This window comes from Stenella coeruleoalba (assembly GCF_951394435.1).
Source record: "Stenella coeruleoalba genome assembly, chromosome: 4".
NCBI classification, from domain to species: Eukaryota; Metazoa; Chordata; class Mammalia; order Artiodactyla; family Delphinidae; genus Stenella; species Stenella coeruleoalba.
In genome coordinates, this window is record NC_137149.1 from 22,550,957 (window position 1) to 22,572,497 (window position 21,541).

General features: G+C 36.1%; 1 protein-coding gene across 1 annotated transcript in view; it reads right to left on the minus strand.

Moving 5' to 3' along the window:
- Positions 1 to 21,541, minus strand: part of NDST3 (N-deacetylase and N-sulfotransferase 3) — a 137,746-nt gene that overhangs the window by 81,728 nt on the left and 34,477 nt on the right. The window contains exons 2-3 of the mRNA XM_079919970.1: positions 11,961 to 12,048; positions 4,505 to 4,659 (exon numbers count right to left, since the gene is read on the minus strand). Coding sequence (XP_079776096.1) covers positions 4,505 to 4,659; positions 11,961 to 12,048 — 243 coding nt within the window. The remainder of the gene's footprint in view (positions 1 to 4,504; positions 4,660 to 11,960; positions 12,049 to 21,541) is intronic.

Consider the following 21,541-nt stretch of genomic DNA (forward strand, 5'->3'; position numbering starts at 1 on the left):
TCTAACTCAATCACTCATGTGAATATTACATTTTATCTGTGGCCTCTAGTCTTGTGTGAACACCCAGTTGCTTCTTTGTATGTCTTTCAGTTCCTTCATTGGGAAACACGCATGCTCATCTTTAAATTTAGAGCTTCCGAGCTGGTGGAAAAAAGCAGAACGTGACCCAATTTAGAAATGCAATATCAGCACAATACTGCTGGTTCTTAGATCTAGTGAGACGAGAGTTGAGGCAGAATTCCTCCAAAATAGTTTCTTTGAATAAGAGTAGACTCTATATCCATACATGATAAATGATAGTCATGTGGAAAGTTCCTCAGATTCAGTTGTTTGTCTCCCTTCCCAACATTGTAGAACCTCTGCCTACTGTAGGGAACCTTTGGGAACCTAAGGGAAAAGTTGCCCTATTAGTTCCACCTCTAGTGCTCAATTCCTCTTATGTTAGCAGAATTACCAGATACTCCCTTGGATTACCAGGCAAAAGAGAAATCTAGACTTACATGTGTGAATTGGTTTGGGAGTCTAGTGAGGAAACTTGGAGATCACAATTTATGCAATTTTAGAAAACCAGGATTTCTCGGGTTTTCTGTTTGTTTCGGCTGCGCCACGTGCCCTGTGGGATCTTAATTCCCCCGACTAGGGATGGAACCCGCACCCCCTGCAGTGGAAGCATGGAGTCTTAACCACTGGACCTCCAGGGAAGTCCCCAGGATTTCTGGTTTTAAATTCTACGACTAGTGAGCTTTATCATCATGAGTGCGTCACTGTATTTCTCTGACTTTTCAGTTTTCTTCTCTATAGTGTGAGAATAAATATACTTACAATTCAGGGTTGCTGTAAGAATTAAAGGAAATAATACAGAATATATAAAAAAAGAAAATAAAACACTTGAACTTTTCTTATTACATCTTTAAATTTAGCAGCAAAGCAGCTTCGTAACCCTAACGCCTTAGTGGGAAGTAAAAGAGTTAACACGCATTAGAAAATGTGTAGAATTCACACGAACCAAATGTCTTTCCAATACAAAATAAGCTTTTTTTTTTTTTTTTTTTTGCGGTACGCGGGCCTCTCACTGTTGTGGCCTCTCCCGTTGCGGAGCACAGGCTCCGGATGCGCAGGCTCAGCAGCCATGGCTCACGGGCCCAGCCGCTCTGCGGCATGTGGGATCTTCCCGGACTGGGGCATGAACCCGTGTCCCCTGCATCGGCAGGCGGACTCCGGCAGGCGGACTCTCAACCACTGCGCCACCAGGGAAGCCCCAAAATAAGCTTTTAAACTTGAGGATTTTTGTCCCTTTTACCTGTCACTCTAAACACCTCAGGAACCTAGGTAAAAACTGAAGATGGCAGTTTTATGATACTGAATAGAATGATAATAAAAACACCAGCTGTTATCTACTGAATGTGTGTTATGTACTAATCACTGTTCCCAAATGCTTCTGTTCTCTTTCACGTTGTTATGGCTGGGGAGGGACTGACCCTGGATTCAACCTCTTTTCATGTGTGTCCTCTCCTGACAAAAAAGCAGACCAGTTCTGTATTTGATTAAACTTTTATGAGTGTTCTCTACTGCCTCAAGGACCATAATTTGGGTTGTCAACCAGAAGCTAGGAATGACATTTTTAAGAACTATCCTCTGCTTGGCACTTGAGGTTAAGAATGACTAAATTTCAATTTTGAATTATTCTTTCAATTCATGATGCTCTGTAGTTGAGAATTCCAAAAAATGTATAACTCCTGTGCATCGGTTCTTACTGTATGTACTTTCAAGTATTTATGTTTGTTAGGTATAACCATAATATTGGCATGCATTGATTCATTCATCCAAGTCATAACAGAATACCATTATTTTAGATAATGTTCTATTTTCAGGAGAATATAACAGTGAATGTCATGTCTTTCATCAAATCTGCCTTGATAAACTGTTTCTTTGAAGACTACCTAAACAACAATAACAAAAAACCTAAAAGTATTCCTCCTCACTTCTTAGTTTATCTTTTATTGGTACGTTTCTTCTTTTACAAATTCCTCTCTTTCTCCACAGATTTAAAAATAAACTACAAAGTAATTTTCTTCTCCACATCCTCTCTTGCTGATTAATGTTGCTAATATTGGCAGTCTTTTAGACTTCTGAAGATCATAGAATTAATGTTTGCTGCATTGAGGGGATTTTTAGTGCTCTGTATTACAAACTGTGGCAATGTTTACCCACTTTTACATGCTGTTTACTATTCCTGTTTATACTTTTGGTGAAAAAATACTGCCTCTCCATCTCACAGGAGTTTGCAAATACTGTCAAAATATATACATAATATTAGCATGTAGGACACTATTCTTGCTTTCTTGACAAAATATCAATGCCTGGCAAAGGTATACTTGAGGCTGTCTATTTGGGGGAATAGACTGAAGTTAAAAGGTAAGTATGAGCTCCTGATACTACCCATAAGTATTTGGTCTTCTATATCCTCATGGGAAAAGCAATATACTTTATAAATTCTAACCTTTTCTTGTACAAATTTGAGTAAGGTATCATGTGTTTCAACTAAAACATCTTGGGGCTTTAGAAGTTTATATAGAATACATTCCATGATAAGTGGGCAAGTGGGCATCAGTACTTTCTTAAATTCTGATTAGCCAAAAGAACTAATAGTTAACATGGCTGGGTGGCCAGCCAAGGGAGATGTAACACGTGCTCGTTTCCACAGAGTAGAGCCACAATCTCTCTATGCCATTTTAGAGTATAAATATGTTAAGGGCAGGTATGTATGGAATTAGTATATCTTCAGGGTTTAGGAACTATAACATTAGGAAAGGCGTATATGTGTAGGAAATCTCAAAATTGAGCAGATTATACTTCAAATCAGTCATTTCTAGTTTTGGGGTCAGGACTTCAAATCTCTAGAGAAACATTTTCTGTCTGTCAATGGAGTGGTTATATTTTAGAATTTTCCAACTCATATCCAAATTAAGCAGTGTAGTGTATTTTAATTATTTTGCACCCTAGGTTTAGGCTACATTTAGTAGAATTTACCTAGAAACATGATTTGATGGTTTTAGATTTATTAACAACATAATCTGTGAACATTGTAATGTAAGTTTTGGGGTTTGCAAATAAGAGAAATGCTGTAATAAATAAAGATATATTACACTTCACTTGCTTTTTGAGTGGTAATTTCTGCTGCCTTGATCATTTATACTACACATACTCATGGAGTACGTTTATGAGCTAGGAACTGTGATAGACAGAAGATAGTTCCTGCCCCCAAAGTACTCCCTGCCCGGGGAGGGAGAATGCTGGATAAATAAACAATTACTTGTCTGGACTCCCTCCACATGTTTGTGTGCCCATTAGAATAATTCATAGAAACAAAGATAAAATATCCTCCCCACCCCAAACATAAGCCTTATTGGCTTGTTAATCACTCTATACCGTCTCCGCTCATCACAAGCACATTTTACAATGTACTGTATGTATTAGAGCTTTTACTGTAAATTCCCCTGTCCAGAATCAGAATCCCTATAGTATAAAACAGTGTATCCTGCTCAGTCAAGTGAATGTTCCATCCTATGTTATAGGTATTGATGTCTCTGAAATAGTTTTCTTCCCAATTCTGTTGCCTTTCTGGATCGACTCTTCATTACCTCATACCCACAATATGGTCTCCTAGCTGGTGTTTTCCCTCAGCCTCATTTAACTACAAATTCTCCCTGATGCTTAAATCTTATTCTTATTTCAGAGTGTACCTAAACTCCTATTTGCACAACATTTCCCTGGGCACTCCCAGTGACACTTACTTCTCTGAACTGTAGGTTTTATGTCTACACAGTTTGGTACTAGGTCCTGGAATATCTCATTTTATGGAGCCTTTTTTAAAAGATTGAACTATAGTTGATTTACAATGTTGTGTTAGTTTGTGGTGTACAGCAAAGTGATTCAATTATACATATATATACACATATTATTTTTCATATTCTTTTCTGTTATGGTTAATTACAGGATATTGAATATAGTTCCCTGTGTTATACAGTAAAACCTTGTTGTTTATCTATTTTATATATAGTAGTTTGTATCTGCTAATCCCAAACTCCTACTTTATCCCTCCCCCATCCCCTTTGGTAACCATAAGTTTGCTTTCTATGTGGAGACTTGTTTTATGTGTATATTTTTCTTTTGCAGTGCAGCAGGAAGCTCCTTCTGGATGGGAACCATCTTTTATGAGCTCTGACCATAATGTCATGCAACTGAGTCCTGTGAGTGTCTTGCGAAGTTCCTTTTAAAGTAGACCCCTCAAAGCATTAAGCATAGTGATAAGCACCCAATACAAAGTCAAAAGTCACATACTGAAAGGATGCACTACCAAATTGTTCTAATGATCACATAGAAAAGCCTGCTTAAAAAGTGCCAATATGCCAAAAACCTCTAAGACATTCTCAGTATAAAAAGCTGGTCATTTCTGTAGTCAGTGCACATTAGTTCAATGTAGTGTTCAAAGTGAGTTACTTACTAAGGCAAATTTTTTGTTAAGAATCATCTGCTCCACCAAAGATGACTCATTATGGAAGAGGTGGGGCTGCATGTGGCTCCACATATGTGGAAACCACCAGAACTCATCCACAGACCTCAAAAGACGGTCATCCCCTTCATCTTCCTCTTCAGTTCCTTGGGTGGGGGGTGGGGGAGAGGAGAAAGATTATTCAATTAATTTTAGTTATATTGATTGCCTGTTTATCTGTATATCTATCTGTCCATCCACCCATCCATCCGTGCATCTAATTATGTAATCGTATATATATATTTAGAAGGTACCATTTATAGTATCTTAGATACATATAAGACTTGGAACATGAAATGTAACAAAGGAAAATCTGTTACTTGGGGAAAAACCAGAGACTGTGATACAACTCTTTTTAAAGTTTTAAAACATGAGACATGGATATAAAATCACTGCAAGATGGAAGTACACAACCATTCCAAAGAACTTTAGAACTTCTAACGTTTAGGATATTTATATAATTTGCAGTTTGGAGAGAATGGGGGATAAGCCGGGAATGTAGTCAAGGGAATACGAGTGAGGAAATGTGCAGCAGAGCTCTAATGGTTGATCATTAGACATGAGTTGTGACACAACAATTGCAACAAAATAATTCCATAATTTATTTGGGTTACTCCTTAAGTCTGAGAAGAAGGTACTCAGTACATATTTAGTGAAAACTAAGGCATAAAAAGGAGAAAAAAGGGAAATGTAGGAATTATTGAGAAAATGAGAGAAAACTGAAGGAAAGAGAAAGCAAAGACAGTGATAGAAAGAAGGTGAGAAGTGGTGAAGTCACTGTAAAACAATCCAAGTACCACCCCGCTCCTTGGTGCTACTTATATTCCTCATGTCTGCCCTTTCTCTCAAGTTCTTGGAAGCAAACTTTCCATCAAGAGACCTGTGTTTCCTTGAGAGTCAGCTTTGTTGTTGTTGCTCTGATTTTTCGTATTTGAGCTTGTTTTAATTCCTCCATTTTCCACGACCTGCAGTTTAGCTGAGTGTGAGAAATCACACAGTTCTCTAACTTATGTGAGGGGGTAGGAGTCTCTTTTTGTATTTCCCCAGGCAGAGTTTCTTTAATAAAGCACGAAATGAGAGCAGTGTAAGGTACCTGTCCTGGCATATCATAAAATGATATTAATCATCACAGAATGATGCAGCCACACTTTAATTTCAGCCACAACACTGGATCCAGTAAGGTCCTAGAACAGGGGTTTCTTCAAATGATGTCCCTTCTTTGTGGAGAAAAAAAACCTCCTCTCATATTTTCAATAGCAGTTCTCATGTGACTGGTTCTGATAGGGCGCTAGGGGCTAAAGATGGAGGATCGACTGCTTCCCCGGCTCAGCCAACTGAGCCGGTGCTTGTTACCACTCTTCTTTCATTTAATTTTCCAAGAGAAGGAAGGCAGAGCCTATTGATAGGAGAAGAATCAGATCCTATGATTTACTGTGCAGTGAAGGAGACCAAAGATAAAGCTGTAGTATGAGGCTGTTAAGGCTGCTCCACTGTACGCAGGAAGAACAGAATCAGTGACATAGACTGAGTGGAAGAAAATAATCTCTCAACACGGAAAGTCTTCAGTTTCACTTTCATACACTTAAGTAGCAATACTCTGTTGATATGAAGGAACTTTTTCTCTCTCTGTAAAGGGCATCTTTAACTTGAATCTGTTTTATTTCTCTTATTTTTTCCTCTTCATCATACACTCATGTTACCACAGTATAGTTGAACAAGTATAGCCTTTTGAGTCAGAAATTTTTAGTTTATTTGTAGTTTCCAACAGTGTGATTGTGGGCAAGTCACATAACCCCTTTACTATTGGTATTCATGTAGGCAAAACATACGGATAGCAATACCTATCTTATTCTATTTGGGAGGAAGTGTCTATACAGTCCTGGCACATACTGGGTAACCTAAAATGCCCATGTCTTTCCCTCCTGTATTTCTTGCTCCTGTTCTTCTACATGTCTCTGTGAGGTTTTTTTTTTTCTTTTTTCACTATAATACTGTATGGGGGGGGGCACTGACATGAGTGTTATGTGGCAGAGGGGACACTGTATTTAAGAATGTAAGAACTGGGCTTCCCTGGTGGCGCAGCGGTTGAGAGTCCGCCTGCCGATGCAGGGGACACGGGTTCGTGCCCCGGTTCGGGAAGATCCCACATGACGCGGAGCAGCTGGGCCCGTGAGCCATGGCCGCTGAGCCTGCGCGTCCGGAGCCTGTGCTCCGCAATGGGAGAGGCCACAACAGTGACAGTGAGAGGTCCGCGTACCGCAAAAAAAAAAAAAAAAAAAGAATGTAAGAACTGATCAAGCCATTATATTAACTGACTGGCCTGATAAACGAGTCACCCACATCGAGCATTCTTGGGGCTTCTGAGTGATTATCTTACAGCTCTGGGAAGCCATCCAGAGAGGAATGCAAAGGAATAGGAAAATGGAGGTAGGGGCTTAGAATATCTGATGACCCCAATCATGGCGAAGTCTTGCGTCCTGCTACCTTTCAGGTGATAAATAAGGCGGCCCTGGTAAAGAAATATTAGCTATGTGCGACTGGTGATGCTTAAATACATGTTGGGTTTTTTTTTGTTGTTGTTGTTTTGTTTTTACATAAGGATTATGTCATTTGGTTTCCCTGCAATTAAACATCTCTACTTACATACTCTCCTCTTGTTTAACATTTTGTATGTCCTCAGGACACCTTATTAGTTAAGATTACAGTCAGTTACTTGTTGCAGTTTTAGTTTCCCATACTGAAACTAGGCAGATGTCTCTTGGGGTTTCCCAGTGATCAGTTCATTTCTGATTTCCACCTCCCCTGGGAAAAGTGAGCTGAGATTTCCTAGTTTATGAAAAGTCATCCTTCCTACTACCTTTAATCTCTATTTCCCGTCTCCTATAACTCCTGTCTTTCCCTGCATCCTTCTTCTTATCTCTTTATTCATTTTTCTAGTTGGCCTTTACCCAAAGTTTATTTATGAGGACAGCACAACAGATTTCAGAATTCTTTGGAAAGATTGCTCAGGTATTTGGTGTCCTTTCCTGAATATCATGGTGAAATCTGCTATTAAAATATTCATACATTTTAATCATGCAAGAGTCGGACAAACAATGTCTGCCCTCTGACAGACATATAAAATCATGGTAGGCATAATTGTATGCCTTTCCTTTTTTCTTTATAACTCTCTCTTATCTGATTTCCTTTAATCCTACTTTGGGGATGTTTTACGTCAGAATTAATATATTGAGAACAAGTGTCTGTTGCCTAACACTTTAAACATCATGATAAAAAAGTTGAAACAGTTATTCATGGTTGGATTGTGCTGGCCTCTTGCTACTCCCTTATTCCTCCACTTTACACACTTTTGCCAGAACTGGAGAGAGAAGAACTAGAAGTCAAAGTCCTCAATTTTAAGTGTCATTTCTTAAGTTGTTACAAAACTACACTGAAATTTTATAGTTAATGCAAATTATTATTTTATTATATATCTATTTAAATAACATGTCTCTTCAGTATTTTATCTGTAGTATTTCCTACTCTGATATTACATTAAAAACCATTATTGATTGAGACTGTCTTAAGTGTTTTTCAAGTATAGTCTCATTTAATTCTCACTACAACCCTATGCGCTAGGGGCTACTGCTAACGCCATTTTATAGATAAGGAAATTGATATTTGGAGAGGCAAAGTAATTTGTTACAAGTCACTGGGAATACTGGGATAGAACCTGAATTCAGAACCTGAAATCTAACCCAGATTACACAACTCTAAATTCAGGACCCTTAACCATCATTCACTGACCAAATGTGGAGTTTAGCAATAAGATTAGCATTTACTAATTCATGTAACATTGCTCTTCACATTGTTAATTAATTCTGTGATAGAATTTACAAATACTATTGGTTCTCAGTGATTTGGGAAAATATACAAACCTAAAGAACCTATAGATAAGGGGAAGGAGCCTTTTGCCATTCAGCTTCCTTAATCAAGGATTGCCAATTAAATGATAAAAACCCATTTTTTTTTCCTAATATATAAGACTTGGGCTCTGACTGACCTTAAGAGTATTTTTTGACACTTAAGTAGCTATATGACCTTGGGCCCCTCTAAGTTTCTATGTTATTATCTAGAAAACAAGGTAACACATTCTTTAACTCCTAGGATTCAATGAAAAGGTACATGAAAAGTGCTTAGCTAAGTACCTAGAATATGGCGCTGCTCACTAAAAGGGAACTATAATTTTTATTCTTTCATCTCTCTATTTCTCACAAAATGCACAAATCTTTCAAAAAGTAAAGTACATCAAACAAGATGAAACCCTCTCCTGAAATGAAGTCTTACTAGTATGACAGTGCTGTTTTTCTCCTTCCCTTAAAGACTGAATAAAATAGAATTTTTAATAGAAAAAGGAGTTACTCATTTAGAAAGGAAGGCTGTGTGATTCAATTAAACTTTACAATATTTAATTTCTGAAGGATTCAGAGTATTAAATTTTATATCTGTTCCCATTGAAAACTGATTTTACTGGTTTTAGACAAGTCTAGCTAAGTTTTTGTGGAAGCTTGCAGGTCTTATACAGACAACAAAACTCATTCAAGCCTTTTCCTCAGATTCCTCCTGTGTTCTACTGTTCCTGGCTTAGAGAGAGGATATACCTACTGTGAGCTGTGGGAAGTACCCAAGTAAGGAAAGAGGTCAAATCTTTCAGAAACAAGAATGAAGGAGAGCCACTGGCTACAGTCATTCTTTAGCATTCATCACTGGGCAAAAAACTGAGTTGCCAGGAGTGCTTTATTATATTTCTATTACGTTTGGGAAAAAGTTTTAATTATTCTTAATATTTAGAGTGATTTTCTTTCATAACACAACATGGTCAAATTTTATTCTCTGACCTTGTTCCATATAAATACTAATAGTTAAAATAAAGGTAACTTTATTTTCATTCAATCATTTATTCATTAATTCATTTTTTTTTCAATAGGCACTGTCCTACTTGCTGGTGTTACAGCAGTAAAGCCTTTGTAGAGTGTTCATTTTAGTGAGGGAAGAAAGACAACAGATAATTTAAAAATAAAGTACATTCAACATCCATTCATAATAAAACATTAGAAATCTAGGAATAGAAGGGAGCTTTCTTAAGCTAATAAAGACTTTCTATAAAACTGTCCATTGAAAGAATTCCCCTCAAAGAACAGGAAGAAAATTACTGAAGGATTTCCCCTGAGGTTAGGAACAAGATATGAGTGTTACTATCACCATCTTTATTGTTTATGGGAGATCCAAGCTAGTGCAATAGGCAAGGAAAAGAAAAAGAATTCATAAAGCTTAGAAAGGAAGAAATAAAATTTTTACTATTCAAAAATTATATGACTGAATAGGTAGAAAATCCAAAAGAATCTATAAACTATAAAATTAATAAGTGAATGTAGCAAGGTTGCTAAATACAAGATCAGTACACAAAATCAATTATATTATTATACTATCAAAAGAGAAATGGAAAACTTTAAAAAAAGACACCATTTACTATTGCATCAAAAACCCCACCAAGGAATTAATATAAAAACAATAAAGTTGTATCAAGTGTAGTTAACGAGGACCTAAATGTGTTCAAGAATAGGAAGACTCAATATTTAGGACAGCAATTCTCCCCAAACTAATTAATAGATTTAAAGTAATTTAAATAAAAATTAAAGGCTTTAAATTTAAATAAAATTTTAAAAAATTTAAATAAAAAATTGAGGTTCTTTGTAGATATTGGTAAGCTGATTTTAAAATTTACATAAAAATGCAAAGGACCAAGAATTGCCAAGGCAATCTTGAAGAAGATGAACAAACTTAGAGGACTTACAATAGCAGATATTAAAATTAATTATAAAGTTACAGTAAATAAGACAGTATGATGACACAAATGGAACCAATGGACAGGAGAGTACAGAAACAGAGTCCACATATATATGGTCATCTAATTTGCGACAATGATGATACCATGGAACAGTGAGAAAAGGATGGTCTTTTCAATACTTGGTACCAACTTGACATGTTTATGGAAAAAAAGAAGGTATCTTGGCCCTTATCTCACACATACACAAAAATCAATTCCAGATGGATCTCAGATAGATACATTTTAAGCATGTAGGAACATATTTTCATGATCTTGTGGCATGCAGAGATGTCTTTAAAAAGACACAAAAAAGGAAAAAAAAGATAAATTGGACTACATTAAGATGTTTGTTCATCAAAAAATACCAGTAGGAATGTAAAAAAGATAAACCACACATTAGGAGAAAGTATTTGCAACACAGATAAGGGACAAAGGGCTCATTAAGAGTATATAACGAATTTCTACAAATCAATAAGTAAAAGCAGACAACTCAATAAAAAAAAACCACTGAGGTATTTCAAAACAGAAGATATCCAAATGGTCAATAAATATATGAAAGAAGCTCAGTTTCACTACTTAGTGAAATGTACATTCAAGTCATACATAATATTATATCTCTACTGCCCACCAGAAAGGCTAAAGTTAAAAAGACAAATAATATTAAATACTGGTGAGAATGTAGAGCAACAGGAAAACTTACATACTGTTGGAAATAAAAACTGGTACAACCACTCTGAAAATCTGTTTGGCATTTTCTACTAAAGCTGATCATAAATGTACCACATAACTAGCAATTCTACTCCTGGTTGATAACCAACAGAAAAGAATACATATGTCCTCTGAAGGACAGGTACAAAAAAGTTCTTAACACAACTATGCAAAAAAAAAGCCAAAGACTGGAAACAACCCAACCATCCACATTGGAGGAATGGAATAAAGAAATTCTGGTAAATTCAAAAAATGGAATACTACAGAACAATGACGATGAAAAAATTACAACTATACACAATGATGTCTGCAAAACCAAAATAATGTTGAACAAAACAAGCTGTATATAGAAGAGTCCATACTATATGATTCCTTTTATACACATCTCAAAGCCAGGCAAACTAATTTATGATATTAGAAGTTAGGATAGTGGTTTTCTTTGAGGGAAGCTAGTGACTAAGGCAGCACAAGGGAGGGGGTGTGTGAGTTTCCGGAAGTATCTCATTCTTGATCTGCATGCTGGTTATGGAGCTCTGTACACTTTGTGAAAATTCATTGAGCACTATACCTATTACTTATGCAGTTTTATATATGTAAATTATAGTTCAATAGAAAAAAAGCCCATTAAATAATAATATGGTGAATAAACTTTCCAACTATTAACATTTTGTAAAGGTGAAAAAATAATAGGTTAAATGAAACTGAATAATATGAAGAAAATAAAGTAGGGGAGAGACACAGGGAATACGGGAAGGTGTGAAGAAGAGGGGTCATAATTTTAAAAAGAGTGGTCAGAGAGGCTTTAATGAGAATAGTTAATCTCCTTTTTCTTACCTGTATGGTAAAATTTCCCTGAAAATCCCAGGTTGAACGTAAAATTTGTGATTTGTGCACGCAAAAGATTCTGAGTATCAAGCAGGGCCTGAAATACATAATTTAAAAAAATATATCAGGTAGAGCATGGCCTTGAGAAGATATCTTCCTTTAGCATTCAAAAGGTAAAACTACTCCTTTAGACATGAGAGAATTAAATGATGGAAAGTAGTTTCTTTACCACCTTACAACTAGCAAGAAGCTTCTGAGATTACATAAATACATACTTATATATATCCTTTAGCTGCAATAAATCAGCAAAAAATGTCACCTAGAAAAAGGAAGTTAAATGAAAAGTTTATTCTTCATGTATCAAAGGAAGTAGTATCTAGTACATAAAATACATCTCCCTTTACCCCTCAGGGATGTAGTTCACCAGTTGTCAAAAGAAGGACATTCTGTTTAAGTGAAACTATGCAAGAACATATATTGAAAGAAACAGATTGTTGTTTTTCAGATATATCTTTGGTCTTCAAAATACAAAACTTTTCAATCTTTAAGTCTTAGATTCCCCAAAGATAGTGATTATTCTTCAAAAATGGATATCATGGTAAAGTAAATCTGTAATTTGCCCTTCCATTGAAAAACAGATAAAACCCCCTACTAATGACAGGTAAAGCTATTTTGAATCAGAGTTTTAATTGTTATATCCTATAAAGTATTTTTCATGCTATGAGTATTTAATGGACTTCTTTTCTTCTCCTTGTCCTCCTTTTCTTTCTCATTCTTATTTAAGTTCACATTCTTGTATTCCTCTCTCCCCCTCCCCCAGACTCTGGTAGTTGAGTGCCCACCTCAGTGAGGCAAAAAGTAACACTATATGGTAGACCTGTAAAGGATCTTAGTCAACAATTCTTTTACACATGAAGAAACTAAGGAGAAATGACTTGCCCATTTTCAAAGATAAAATTAGTGGTGGATCCAAGGTTAAGGATATAGATCACCTGATTCCATATTGGGTACTCTTTTTACTCTACCACACCAAATCTTTCCCCACCCTTCCATAGTACTGCTGGATCCACAGCAAAATCTTTTCTTAATAGTGTAGCTGATATCTGGAAGCTCTGCCCCATCATGTTCACAGTCTCAATGTTTTTTTGGGTATAAACAGATATACATATTATTCAGAGACCCTCTCATGATTGTATGTGTTCAACAGTTATTAGTTGCCATCCCTCTATTATTGATGCTGCTACTATTACTACTCCTAATATGGTTGTTATTGATAGATAATACATATCATCTCTCTGAACTTTTCCCTTCATTTATTAAAGTCGAGACAATTATCTAACTCATAGAATTATGATGAGGAATATTAAAGAGATAATATATATGGGAGTTCTTGATAAATTTTTTTAAAAGTGGCGTAAAATGGATGAAGAAGATGTGGTACATATATACAATGGAATACTATGCAGCCATAAAAAGGAACAAAACTGGGTAATTTGTAGAGACATGGATGGACCTAGAGTGTCATACAGAGTGAAGTAAGTCAGAAAGAGAAAAACAAATATTGTATATTAACGCATATACGTCGAATCTAGAAAAATGGTATAGATGACCTTATTTGCCAAGCAGAAATAGAGACACAGACGTAGAGAACAAATATATGGATACCATGGGGGAAACGGGTAGGGTGGGAGGAACTGGGAGATTGGGATTGACACATATACACTATTGATACTATGTATAAAATAGACAGCTGATGAGAACATACTGTATAGCACAGGGAACTCTACTTAATGCACTGTGGTGTCCTAACTGTGAGGGAAATTCAAAAGGGAGGGGATATATGTATATGTATGGCTGATTCATTTTGCTGTGCAGTAGAAGCTAACACAACATTGTAAAGCAACTATACTCCAATAAAGGTTAAAAAAATATTATCAGCAATATATTATATATTAATATATGTATATAATTATATATTACTGATAATTATATCTATAATTATCTATATCTGTATATCTATATCTGTATATTATATATATCTCATCTACTTATTTTTTTAATTGAAATATAGTTGGCATACAATATTATGTTAGCTTCAGGAGTATAAAATAGTGATTTGACATTTATACTATGAAATGATCAACACCTGAAGTCTAGCAACCATCTGTCCCCACACAAAGTTGTTACAGTATTACTGGCCATATTCCTTATGCGAAAATTACATCCCCATGACTTATTTATTTTATAATCAGAAGTTTGTACTTCTTAATCTCCCTCACGTATTTCACTCATTTCCCCCACACCCCTGCCCTTTGGCAACCACCCATTTGTTCTTAGTATCTACGAGTCTGTTTACATTTTGTTTTGTTTTGTTTTTTAGACTCTATGTATAAGTGAGATCATATGGAATTTATCTTTCTCTGTCTATTTACTTCACTTAGCGTAATACTCTCTAGATCCATCCATGCTGTTCCATGGCAAGATTTCACTCTTTTTTACGGCTAATATTCTACCGTATATACATACCACTCTTTTTATCCATTCATCCATCAATGGACCTTAGGTTGCTTCCATATCTTGGCTATTATAAATAATACTACAATGAACATAGGGTTGCACATATTTTTAAAAATTATTTTATTTATTTATTTTAACATCTTTATTGGAGTATAATTACTTTACAGTGTTGTGTTAGTTTCTGCTGTATAACAAAGTGAATCAGCTATACATATACATATATTCCCATATCCCCTCCCTCTTGCGTCTCCCTCCCACCCTCCCTATCCCACCTCTCTAGGTGGTCACAAAGCACTGAGCTGATCTCCCTGTGCTATGTGGCTGCTTCCCACTAGCTACCTGTTTTACACTTGGTAGTGTATAAATGTCAATGCCACTCTCTCACTTCGTCCCAGCTTACCTTTCCCTCTCCCCGTGTCCTCAAGTCCATTCTCTACATCTGCGTCTTTATTCTTGTCCTGCCCCTAGGTTCTTCAGAACCATTTTGTTTTCTTAGATTCCATATATATGTGTTAGCATATGGTACTTGTTTTTCTCTTTCTGACTTACTTCACTCTGTATGACAGACTCTAGGTCCATCCACCTCACTACAAATAACTCAATTTTGTTTCTTTTTATGGCTGAGTAACATTCCATAGTATATACGTGCCACATCTTCTTTATCCATTCATCTGTCAATGGACACTTAGGTTGCTTCCACGTCCTGGCTATTGTAAATAGAGCTTCAATGAATATTGTGGTACATGACACTTTTTGAATTATGGTTTTCTCAGGGTATATGCCCAGTAGTGGAACTGCTGGGTTGTATGGTAGTTCTATTTTTAGTTTTTTAAGGAACCTAAAAAACTAAAAACTAAAAACTAAAATGAAAAACGAAAACTATTTTTAGTTTTTTAGTTTTTTTTTTAACTGTTCTCCATAGTGGAGAACATTCCCACCAACAGTGCAAGAGGGTTCCCTTTTCTCCACACCCTCTCCAGCATTTATTGTTTGTAAATTTTTTGATGATGGCCATTCTGACCAGTGTGAGGTGATACCTCATTGTAGTTTTGATTTGCATTTCTCTAATGGTTAGTGATGTTGACCATCCTTTCATGTGTTTGTTGGCAATCTGTATATCTTCTTTGGAGAAATGTCTATTTAGGTCTTCTGCCCATTTTTGGATTGGGTTGTTTGTTTTTTTGATATTGAGCTGCGTGAGCTGCTTGTATATTTTGGAGATTAATCCTTTGTCAGTTGCTTCGTTTGCAAATATGTTCTCCCATTCTGAGGGTGGTCTTTTGCACATATGTTTTTGAATTAGTGTTTTTGTTTTCTTTGGGTAAATACTCAGAAGTGAAATTGCTGGATGATATGGCAGTTCTATTTTTAAGTTTTTGAGGAAGCTTCATACTGTTTTCTATAGTGGCTGCACCAATTTACAATCCCACCAATAGTATATGAGGGTTCCCTTTTCTCCATATCCTCTCTAGCACTTGTTATTTCTTGTCATTTTGATGGTAGCTATTCTGACAGACATCTTTTCATGTGTCTGTTGGCCATCTGTATGTCTTCTTTGGAATAATGTCTATTCAGATCCTCTTCCCATTTTTAAATGGATTGGAGTTTTTTTTGGTATGGTATTGAGTTTCATGAATTTTTAATATATTTTGGATATCAAACCCTTATTGGATATGTTATTTACAAATATCTTCTACCATTCAGTAGTCTGCCTTTTCATTTTGTTGATGGTTTTCTTCAAAAAGCTTTTGGTTTGATATAGTACTACTTGTTTCTTTTTATGTTTGTTTTCCTTGCCTGAGGAGATACATCCAAAAAATATTGTTAAGACTGATGTCAAAGAAAGTACTGCCTATGTTTTTTTCTAGAAGTTTTATGGTTTCAGGTCTTACATTTAAGTCTTTAATCCATATTGAGTTTATTTCTGTATATGGTATGAGAAAGTGCTCCAGTTTGATCCTTTTGCATATAGTTTTCCAAGCACCATTTATTAAAGAGGCTGTCTATTCCCCAATTTATATTCTTGTCTCCTTTGTCATAGATTAATTGACCATCTAAGTGTGGTTTATTTCTGTGTTCTCTATTCTGTTCCATTGTTCTATGTGTCTGTTTTTGTGCCAGTACCATAATATTTTGATTACTGTAGCTTTGTAGGACTGCATGAAATCAGGGAGCATGATACCTTCAGCTCTGTTCTTTCTCAAAATTGTTTTGGTTATTTGGGGTTCCACGCAAATTTTAGAGTTATTTGTTCTAGTTCTGTGAAAAATGTCATTGGTTTTTTGATAGGATTTGCACTGAATCCGTAGATTGCCTTGGGTACTCTGGAGATTTTAACAATATTAATTCTTCCAATCCATGAGCACAGTATATCTTTCCATTTGTTTGTGTAATCTTTAATTTCTTTCATCAATATCTTAGTCTTTGGAGTACAAGACTTTTGCCTTCTTGGTTAGGTTTACTCCTAGGTATTTTATTCTTTTTGATGCAATTGTAAAGGGAATCCTTTTCTTAATTTCTCTGATAGTTCATTACTAGGGTCTAGAAATGCAACTGATTTTTGCACTGATTTTGTATCCTGAAACTTTTTTGAATTCATTTATTAGTTATAATAGTTTTTTTGGTGGAGCCTTTAGGGGTTTCTATATAAAGTATCAAACAGTGACAGTTTTGCTTCTTCCTTTCCAATTTGGATTCCTTTTATTCCTTTTTTTTTGTCTAATTGCTGTGGCTCAGACTTCTGATACTATGTTGTGAGAGGGGCATATCTTTGTCTTGTTCCTGATCTTAGAGGAAAAGCTTTTAACCTTCACGGTTGGTTCTGATGTTGGCTGTGGGTTTGTCATATACGGCCTTGATTATGTTGAGGTACATTCCCTCTATAACCACTTTGTTGAGAGTTTTTATCATAAATGGATGTTGAATTTTGTCACAAGTTTTTTTGGCATCTAGTGAGATGATTATGTGATTTTTATCCTTTATTTTGTTAATGTGGTGTATAACATTGATTGATTTGTGGATTTTGAACCATCCTTCCATCCCTGGTAAAAATCCCGCTCGATTGGGCTTCCCTGGTGGCGCAGTGGTTGAGAGTCCGCCTGCTGATGCAGGGGACACGGGTTCGTGCCACGGTCCGGGAAGATCCCACATGCCACGGAGCGGCTAGGCCCGTGAGCCATGACCGCTGAGCCTGCACGTCCGGAACCTGTGCTCCACAACGGGAGAGGACACAACAGTGAGAGGCCCGCGTACCACAAAAAAAAAAAAAAAATCCTGCTTGATCATGGTGTATGATCTTTTTAATGTATTGTTGAATTCTGTTTGCTAATACTTTTATAAGATTTTTGCATCTATGTTCATCAGTGATACTGGCGTGTAATATTCCTTTTTTTGTGGTGTCTTTGTCAGGTTTTGGTATCAGGTTGATGCTGGCCTCATAGAATGAATTTAGAAGTGTTCTCTCCTCTTCAGTTTTTTGGAATAGTTCGAAAGAGATGTTAACTCTTCTTTAAATGTTTGGGAGAATTCACCTGTGAAGCCTTCTGGTCCTGGAAATTTTTTTGTTGGAATTTTTTGGATTACTGATTCAATTTCATTACTATTCTGTTCAGATTTTCTATTTCTTCCTGATTCAATCTGTGAGATTATACATTTCTAGGAATATTTCCATTTCTAATAGTTTGCCCAATATGTTGGCATATAGCTGTTCCTAGTAATCTCTTAGGATCCTTTGTATTTCTGTGATGCCAGTTGTACCTTCTCCTCTTTTATTTCTGATTTTATTTATTTGGGCCCTCTCTCTTTTATTCTTGATGAGTGTAGCTAAGGTTCATCAATTTTGTTTATCTTTTCCAAAAACCAGCTATTAGTTTCATTGATTTTTTTCTGTTGTTTTTTTAGTCTCTATTTCATTTATTTCTACTCAGATCTTTATTATTTCCTTCCTTTTACTGATGTTGGGTTTTGTTTGTTCTTCTTTTCCTAGTTCCTTTAGGTGTAAGGTTAGATTGTTTATTTGAGATTTTCTTGTTCCTGGGGTAAGCCTATATCTCTATAACCTTCCCTGTTAGAACTGTTCTGCTGCTTCCCATAGATTTTGGAATGCTGCGATTCCATTTTCATTTATTTCAAGTATTTTTAAATTTCCTCTTTGATTTCTTCAATGACCCATTGGTTGTTTAGTGGCATATTGTTTAGCATTCACATTTTTATTTTTTGTGTTTTTTTCTTTTAGTTGATTTCTAGTCTCAATATTGTGGTCAGAATGCTTGCTATGATTTCAATTTTCTTAAATTTACTGAGACTTTTTTTGTGGCCTAGCATGTGATCTATTCTACAGAAAGTTCCATGTGCTCTTGAAAAGAATGTGTATTCTGCTTTTGGATGTAATGTTCTATATATATATCTATTAAGTCAATTTTATCTAATGTATCATTTAAGGCCAGTGTTTCCTTAGTGATTTTCTGTCTGGATGATCTGTCCATTGTCCCCTACTATTATTGTGTTACTGTCAATTTCTTCCTTTATGTCTGTTAATATATGCTTTATGTATTTAGGTGCTTCTATATACTTACAGGTGTTTGCATATATACTTACAAATGTTATAGCTTTTTGTTGGATTGATCCCTTTATCATTATGTAAGCCCTCCTTTGTCTCTTGTTACAGTCTTTGTTCTAAACTCTATTTTGTCTAATACAAGTATTGCAATCCCAGCTTTCATTTTGTTTCCATTTGCATGGAATATCTTTTTTCATTCCCTCACTGACAGTCTGTGTTTTAAATCTGAAATGAGTCTCTTGTAGGCATATATATTTGGGTCTTGTTTTTTAATCCATTCAACTCTATATCCTTTGATTGGAGCATTTAGTCCCTTTACATTTAAAGCAATTATTGATAGGTATGTATTTATTGCCATTTTTTATTGTTTTCTATTTTTTTTGTAGTTCTTTGTTCTTTTCTTCTTCTCTTGCCCTCTTCCCTTATGATTTGATGACTATTGTTAGTGTTATGTTTGGATTCCTTTCTCCTTATTTTTTATGTATCTATTATAGGTTTTTGGTTTGTGGTTACCATGAGGTTTATATATAACAACATTTATGTATGCTTATTTTAAGCTGATGATCTCTTAAGCTCAAACACCTTCTAACAGCCTTATATTTTTACACCCCCCCCCGATTTTATGTCTTTGATGTCATATTTTACATCTTTTTATTTTATGTATCCTTTAATTATTGTAGATATAGATTATTGTAGATACAGATCATTTTACTACTTTTGTCTTTTAACCTTCCTACTAGTTTACATGTGATTAATCCACTACCTTTGCTATGTTTGCTTTTATCAATCATATTTTTCCTTTCATACTTTTCTTATTTCTAGTTGTGGCTTTTTCTTTTCTGCACAGTAAAGTGCCTTTAACATTTCTTGTAAGGCCAGTTTAGCAGTGATGAACTCTTTCAGCATTTGCTCATCTGTAAAACACTTTGTCTCCTTCAACTGTGAACTTTAACCTTAATGGTTAGAATATTCTTGGTTGTAGGTTTTTTCCTTTTGGCATTTTGAATTATCATGCCACTCTCTTCTAGCCTGCAAAGCATCTGCTGAAAAGTCAGCTCATGGTCTTAGGGCAGTTTCCCTGTACATAACTAGTTGTTTTTTCTCATGCTGATTTTAAGATTCTCTCTTTAATTTTAGTTAAAATGTGTATTGGTGTGGACCTCTTTGACTTCATCTTCTTGGGGACTCTCTGTGCTTCTTGAAACTGGATGTCTATTTCCTTCCCAGGGTTAGGGATATTTTCAGCTATTTTTCCTTTCTTTTTTTTCTTTAATATTTATTTATTTGGCTGCATCGGGTCTTAGTTGTGGGATCTTCACTGAGGCATGTGGGATCTTTCATTGCGGTACACGGGCTCTTTGTTGCGGCACGCAGGCTTCTCTCTGGTTGTGGTGCGCAGGATCCTCTCTAGTTGTGGCGTGTGGGCTCCAGAGCATATGGGCTCAGTAGTTGTGGCATGCAGGCTCTCCAGTTGTGGTGTGTGGACTCTAGAGCGCACAGGCTTAGTTGCCTCATGGCATGTGGGATCTTAGTTCCCCAACCAGGGATCGAACCCATGTCCCCTGCATTGGAAGGTGGATTCTTAACCACTGGACACCAGGGAAGTCCCCAGCTATTTTTTCTTAAAAAACGTTTTCTGCTGTCTTCTCGTCTCTTCTTCTTCTGGGACCCTATAATGTGAATGTTAATATGCTTGATATTGTCCCAGAAGTCTCTTAAGCCATTCTTATCAAAACAATTTTTTTCTCTTTTCTGTTTAGCTTGGGTGATTTCCACTACTCTTGTCTTTCCGATTGCTGATCTGTTCTTCTGTATCGTCTAATCTATTGTTGATATCCTCTAGTATATTTTTCATCCCATTTATTGTATTCTTCAGCTCTGATGGGTTCTTTCTTATATTTTCTAATTCTTTGTTGTTTTCACTGTGTTCATCCATTCTTCTCCTGAGATCAGTGAGCATCTTTATGATCATTACCTTGAGCTCTTTATTGGGTATATTGCTTATCTCCATTTTGGTTAATGTTTTTACCTGGGATTTTGTCTTGTTCCATCATATGGAACATATTCCTTCATCTCCTCATTTTGTATAATTCTCTGTTTTTTTTTTTCTATGTATTAGATAGTGGTGTTATGTCTTCCAATCTCGGAGAAGTAGCCTTATGTACGAGACATGTTATGGGGACCAGCAGAAAGTTCCCTGCTGGCCACCTAAGATAGATGTTACAGAGGTGTCTCCTATGTGGGCTGTATGTGTGCCCTTCTGTTGTATCAGGGCCAACTATCGTGGCTATGCTGGTGGGTGGAGCTGGTTCCTGGCCCAGCTGGTTGCCAAGGCCCTGCTGGTGGACAGGGCAAGTCTCCCATGATAATGGGCTAGAAGGTGGATTCCAAAATGGCGCTTGCCAGTGCCCATGTCAGCACTGTACAATGACATCTCAAAGACGGCTGTTGCCAGAGTCTCATGGGGAGTCTCAGCTGCCTTTTGCCTCTCTGGGAGGCTCTCCAATATCAGCCA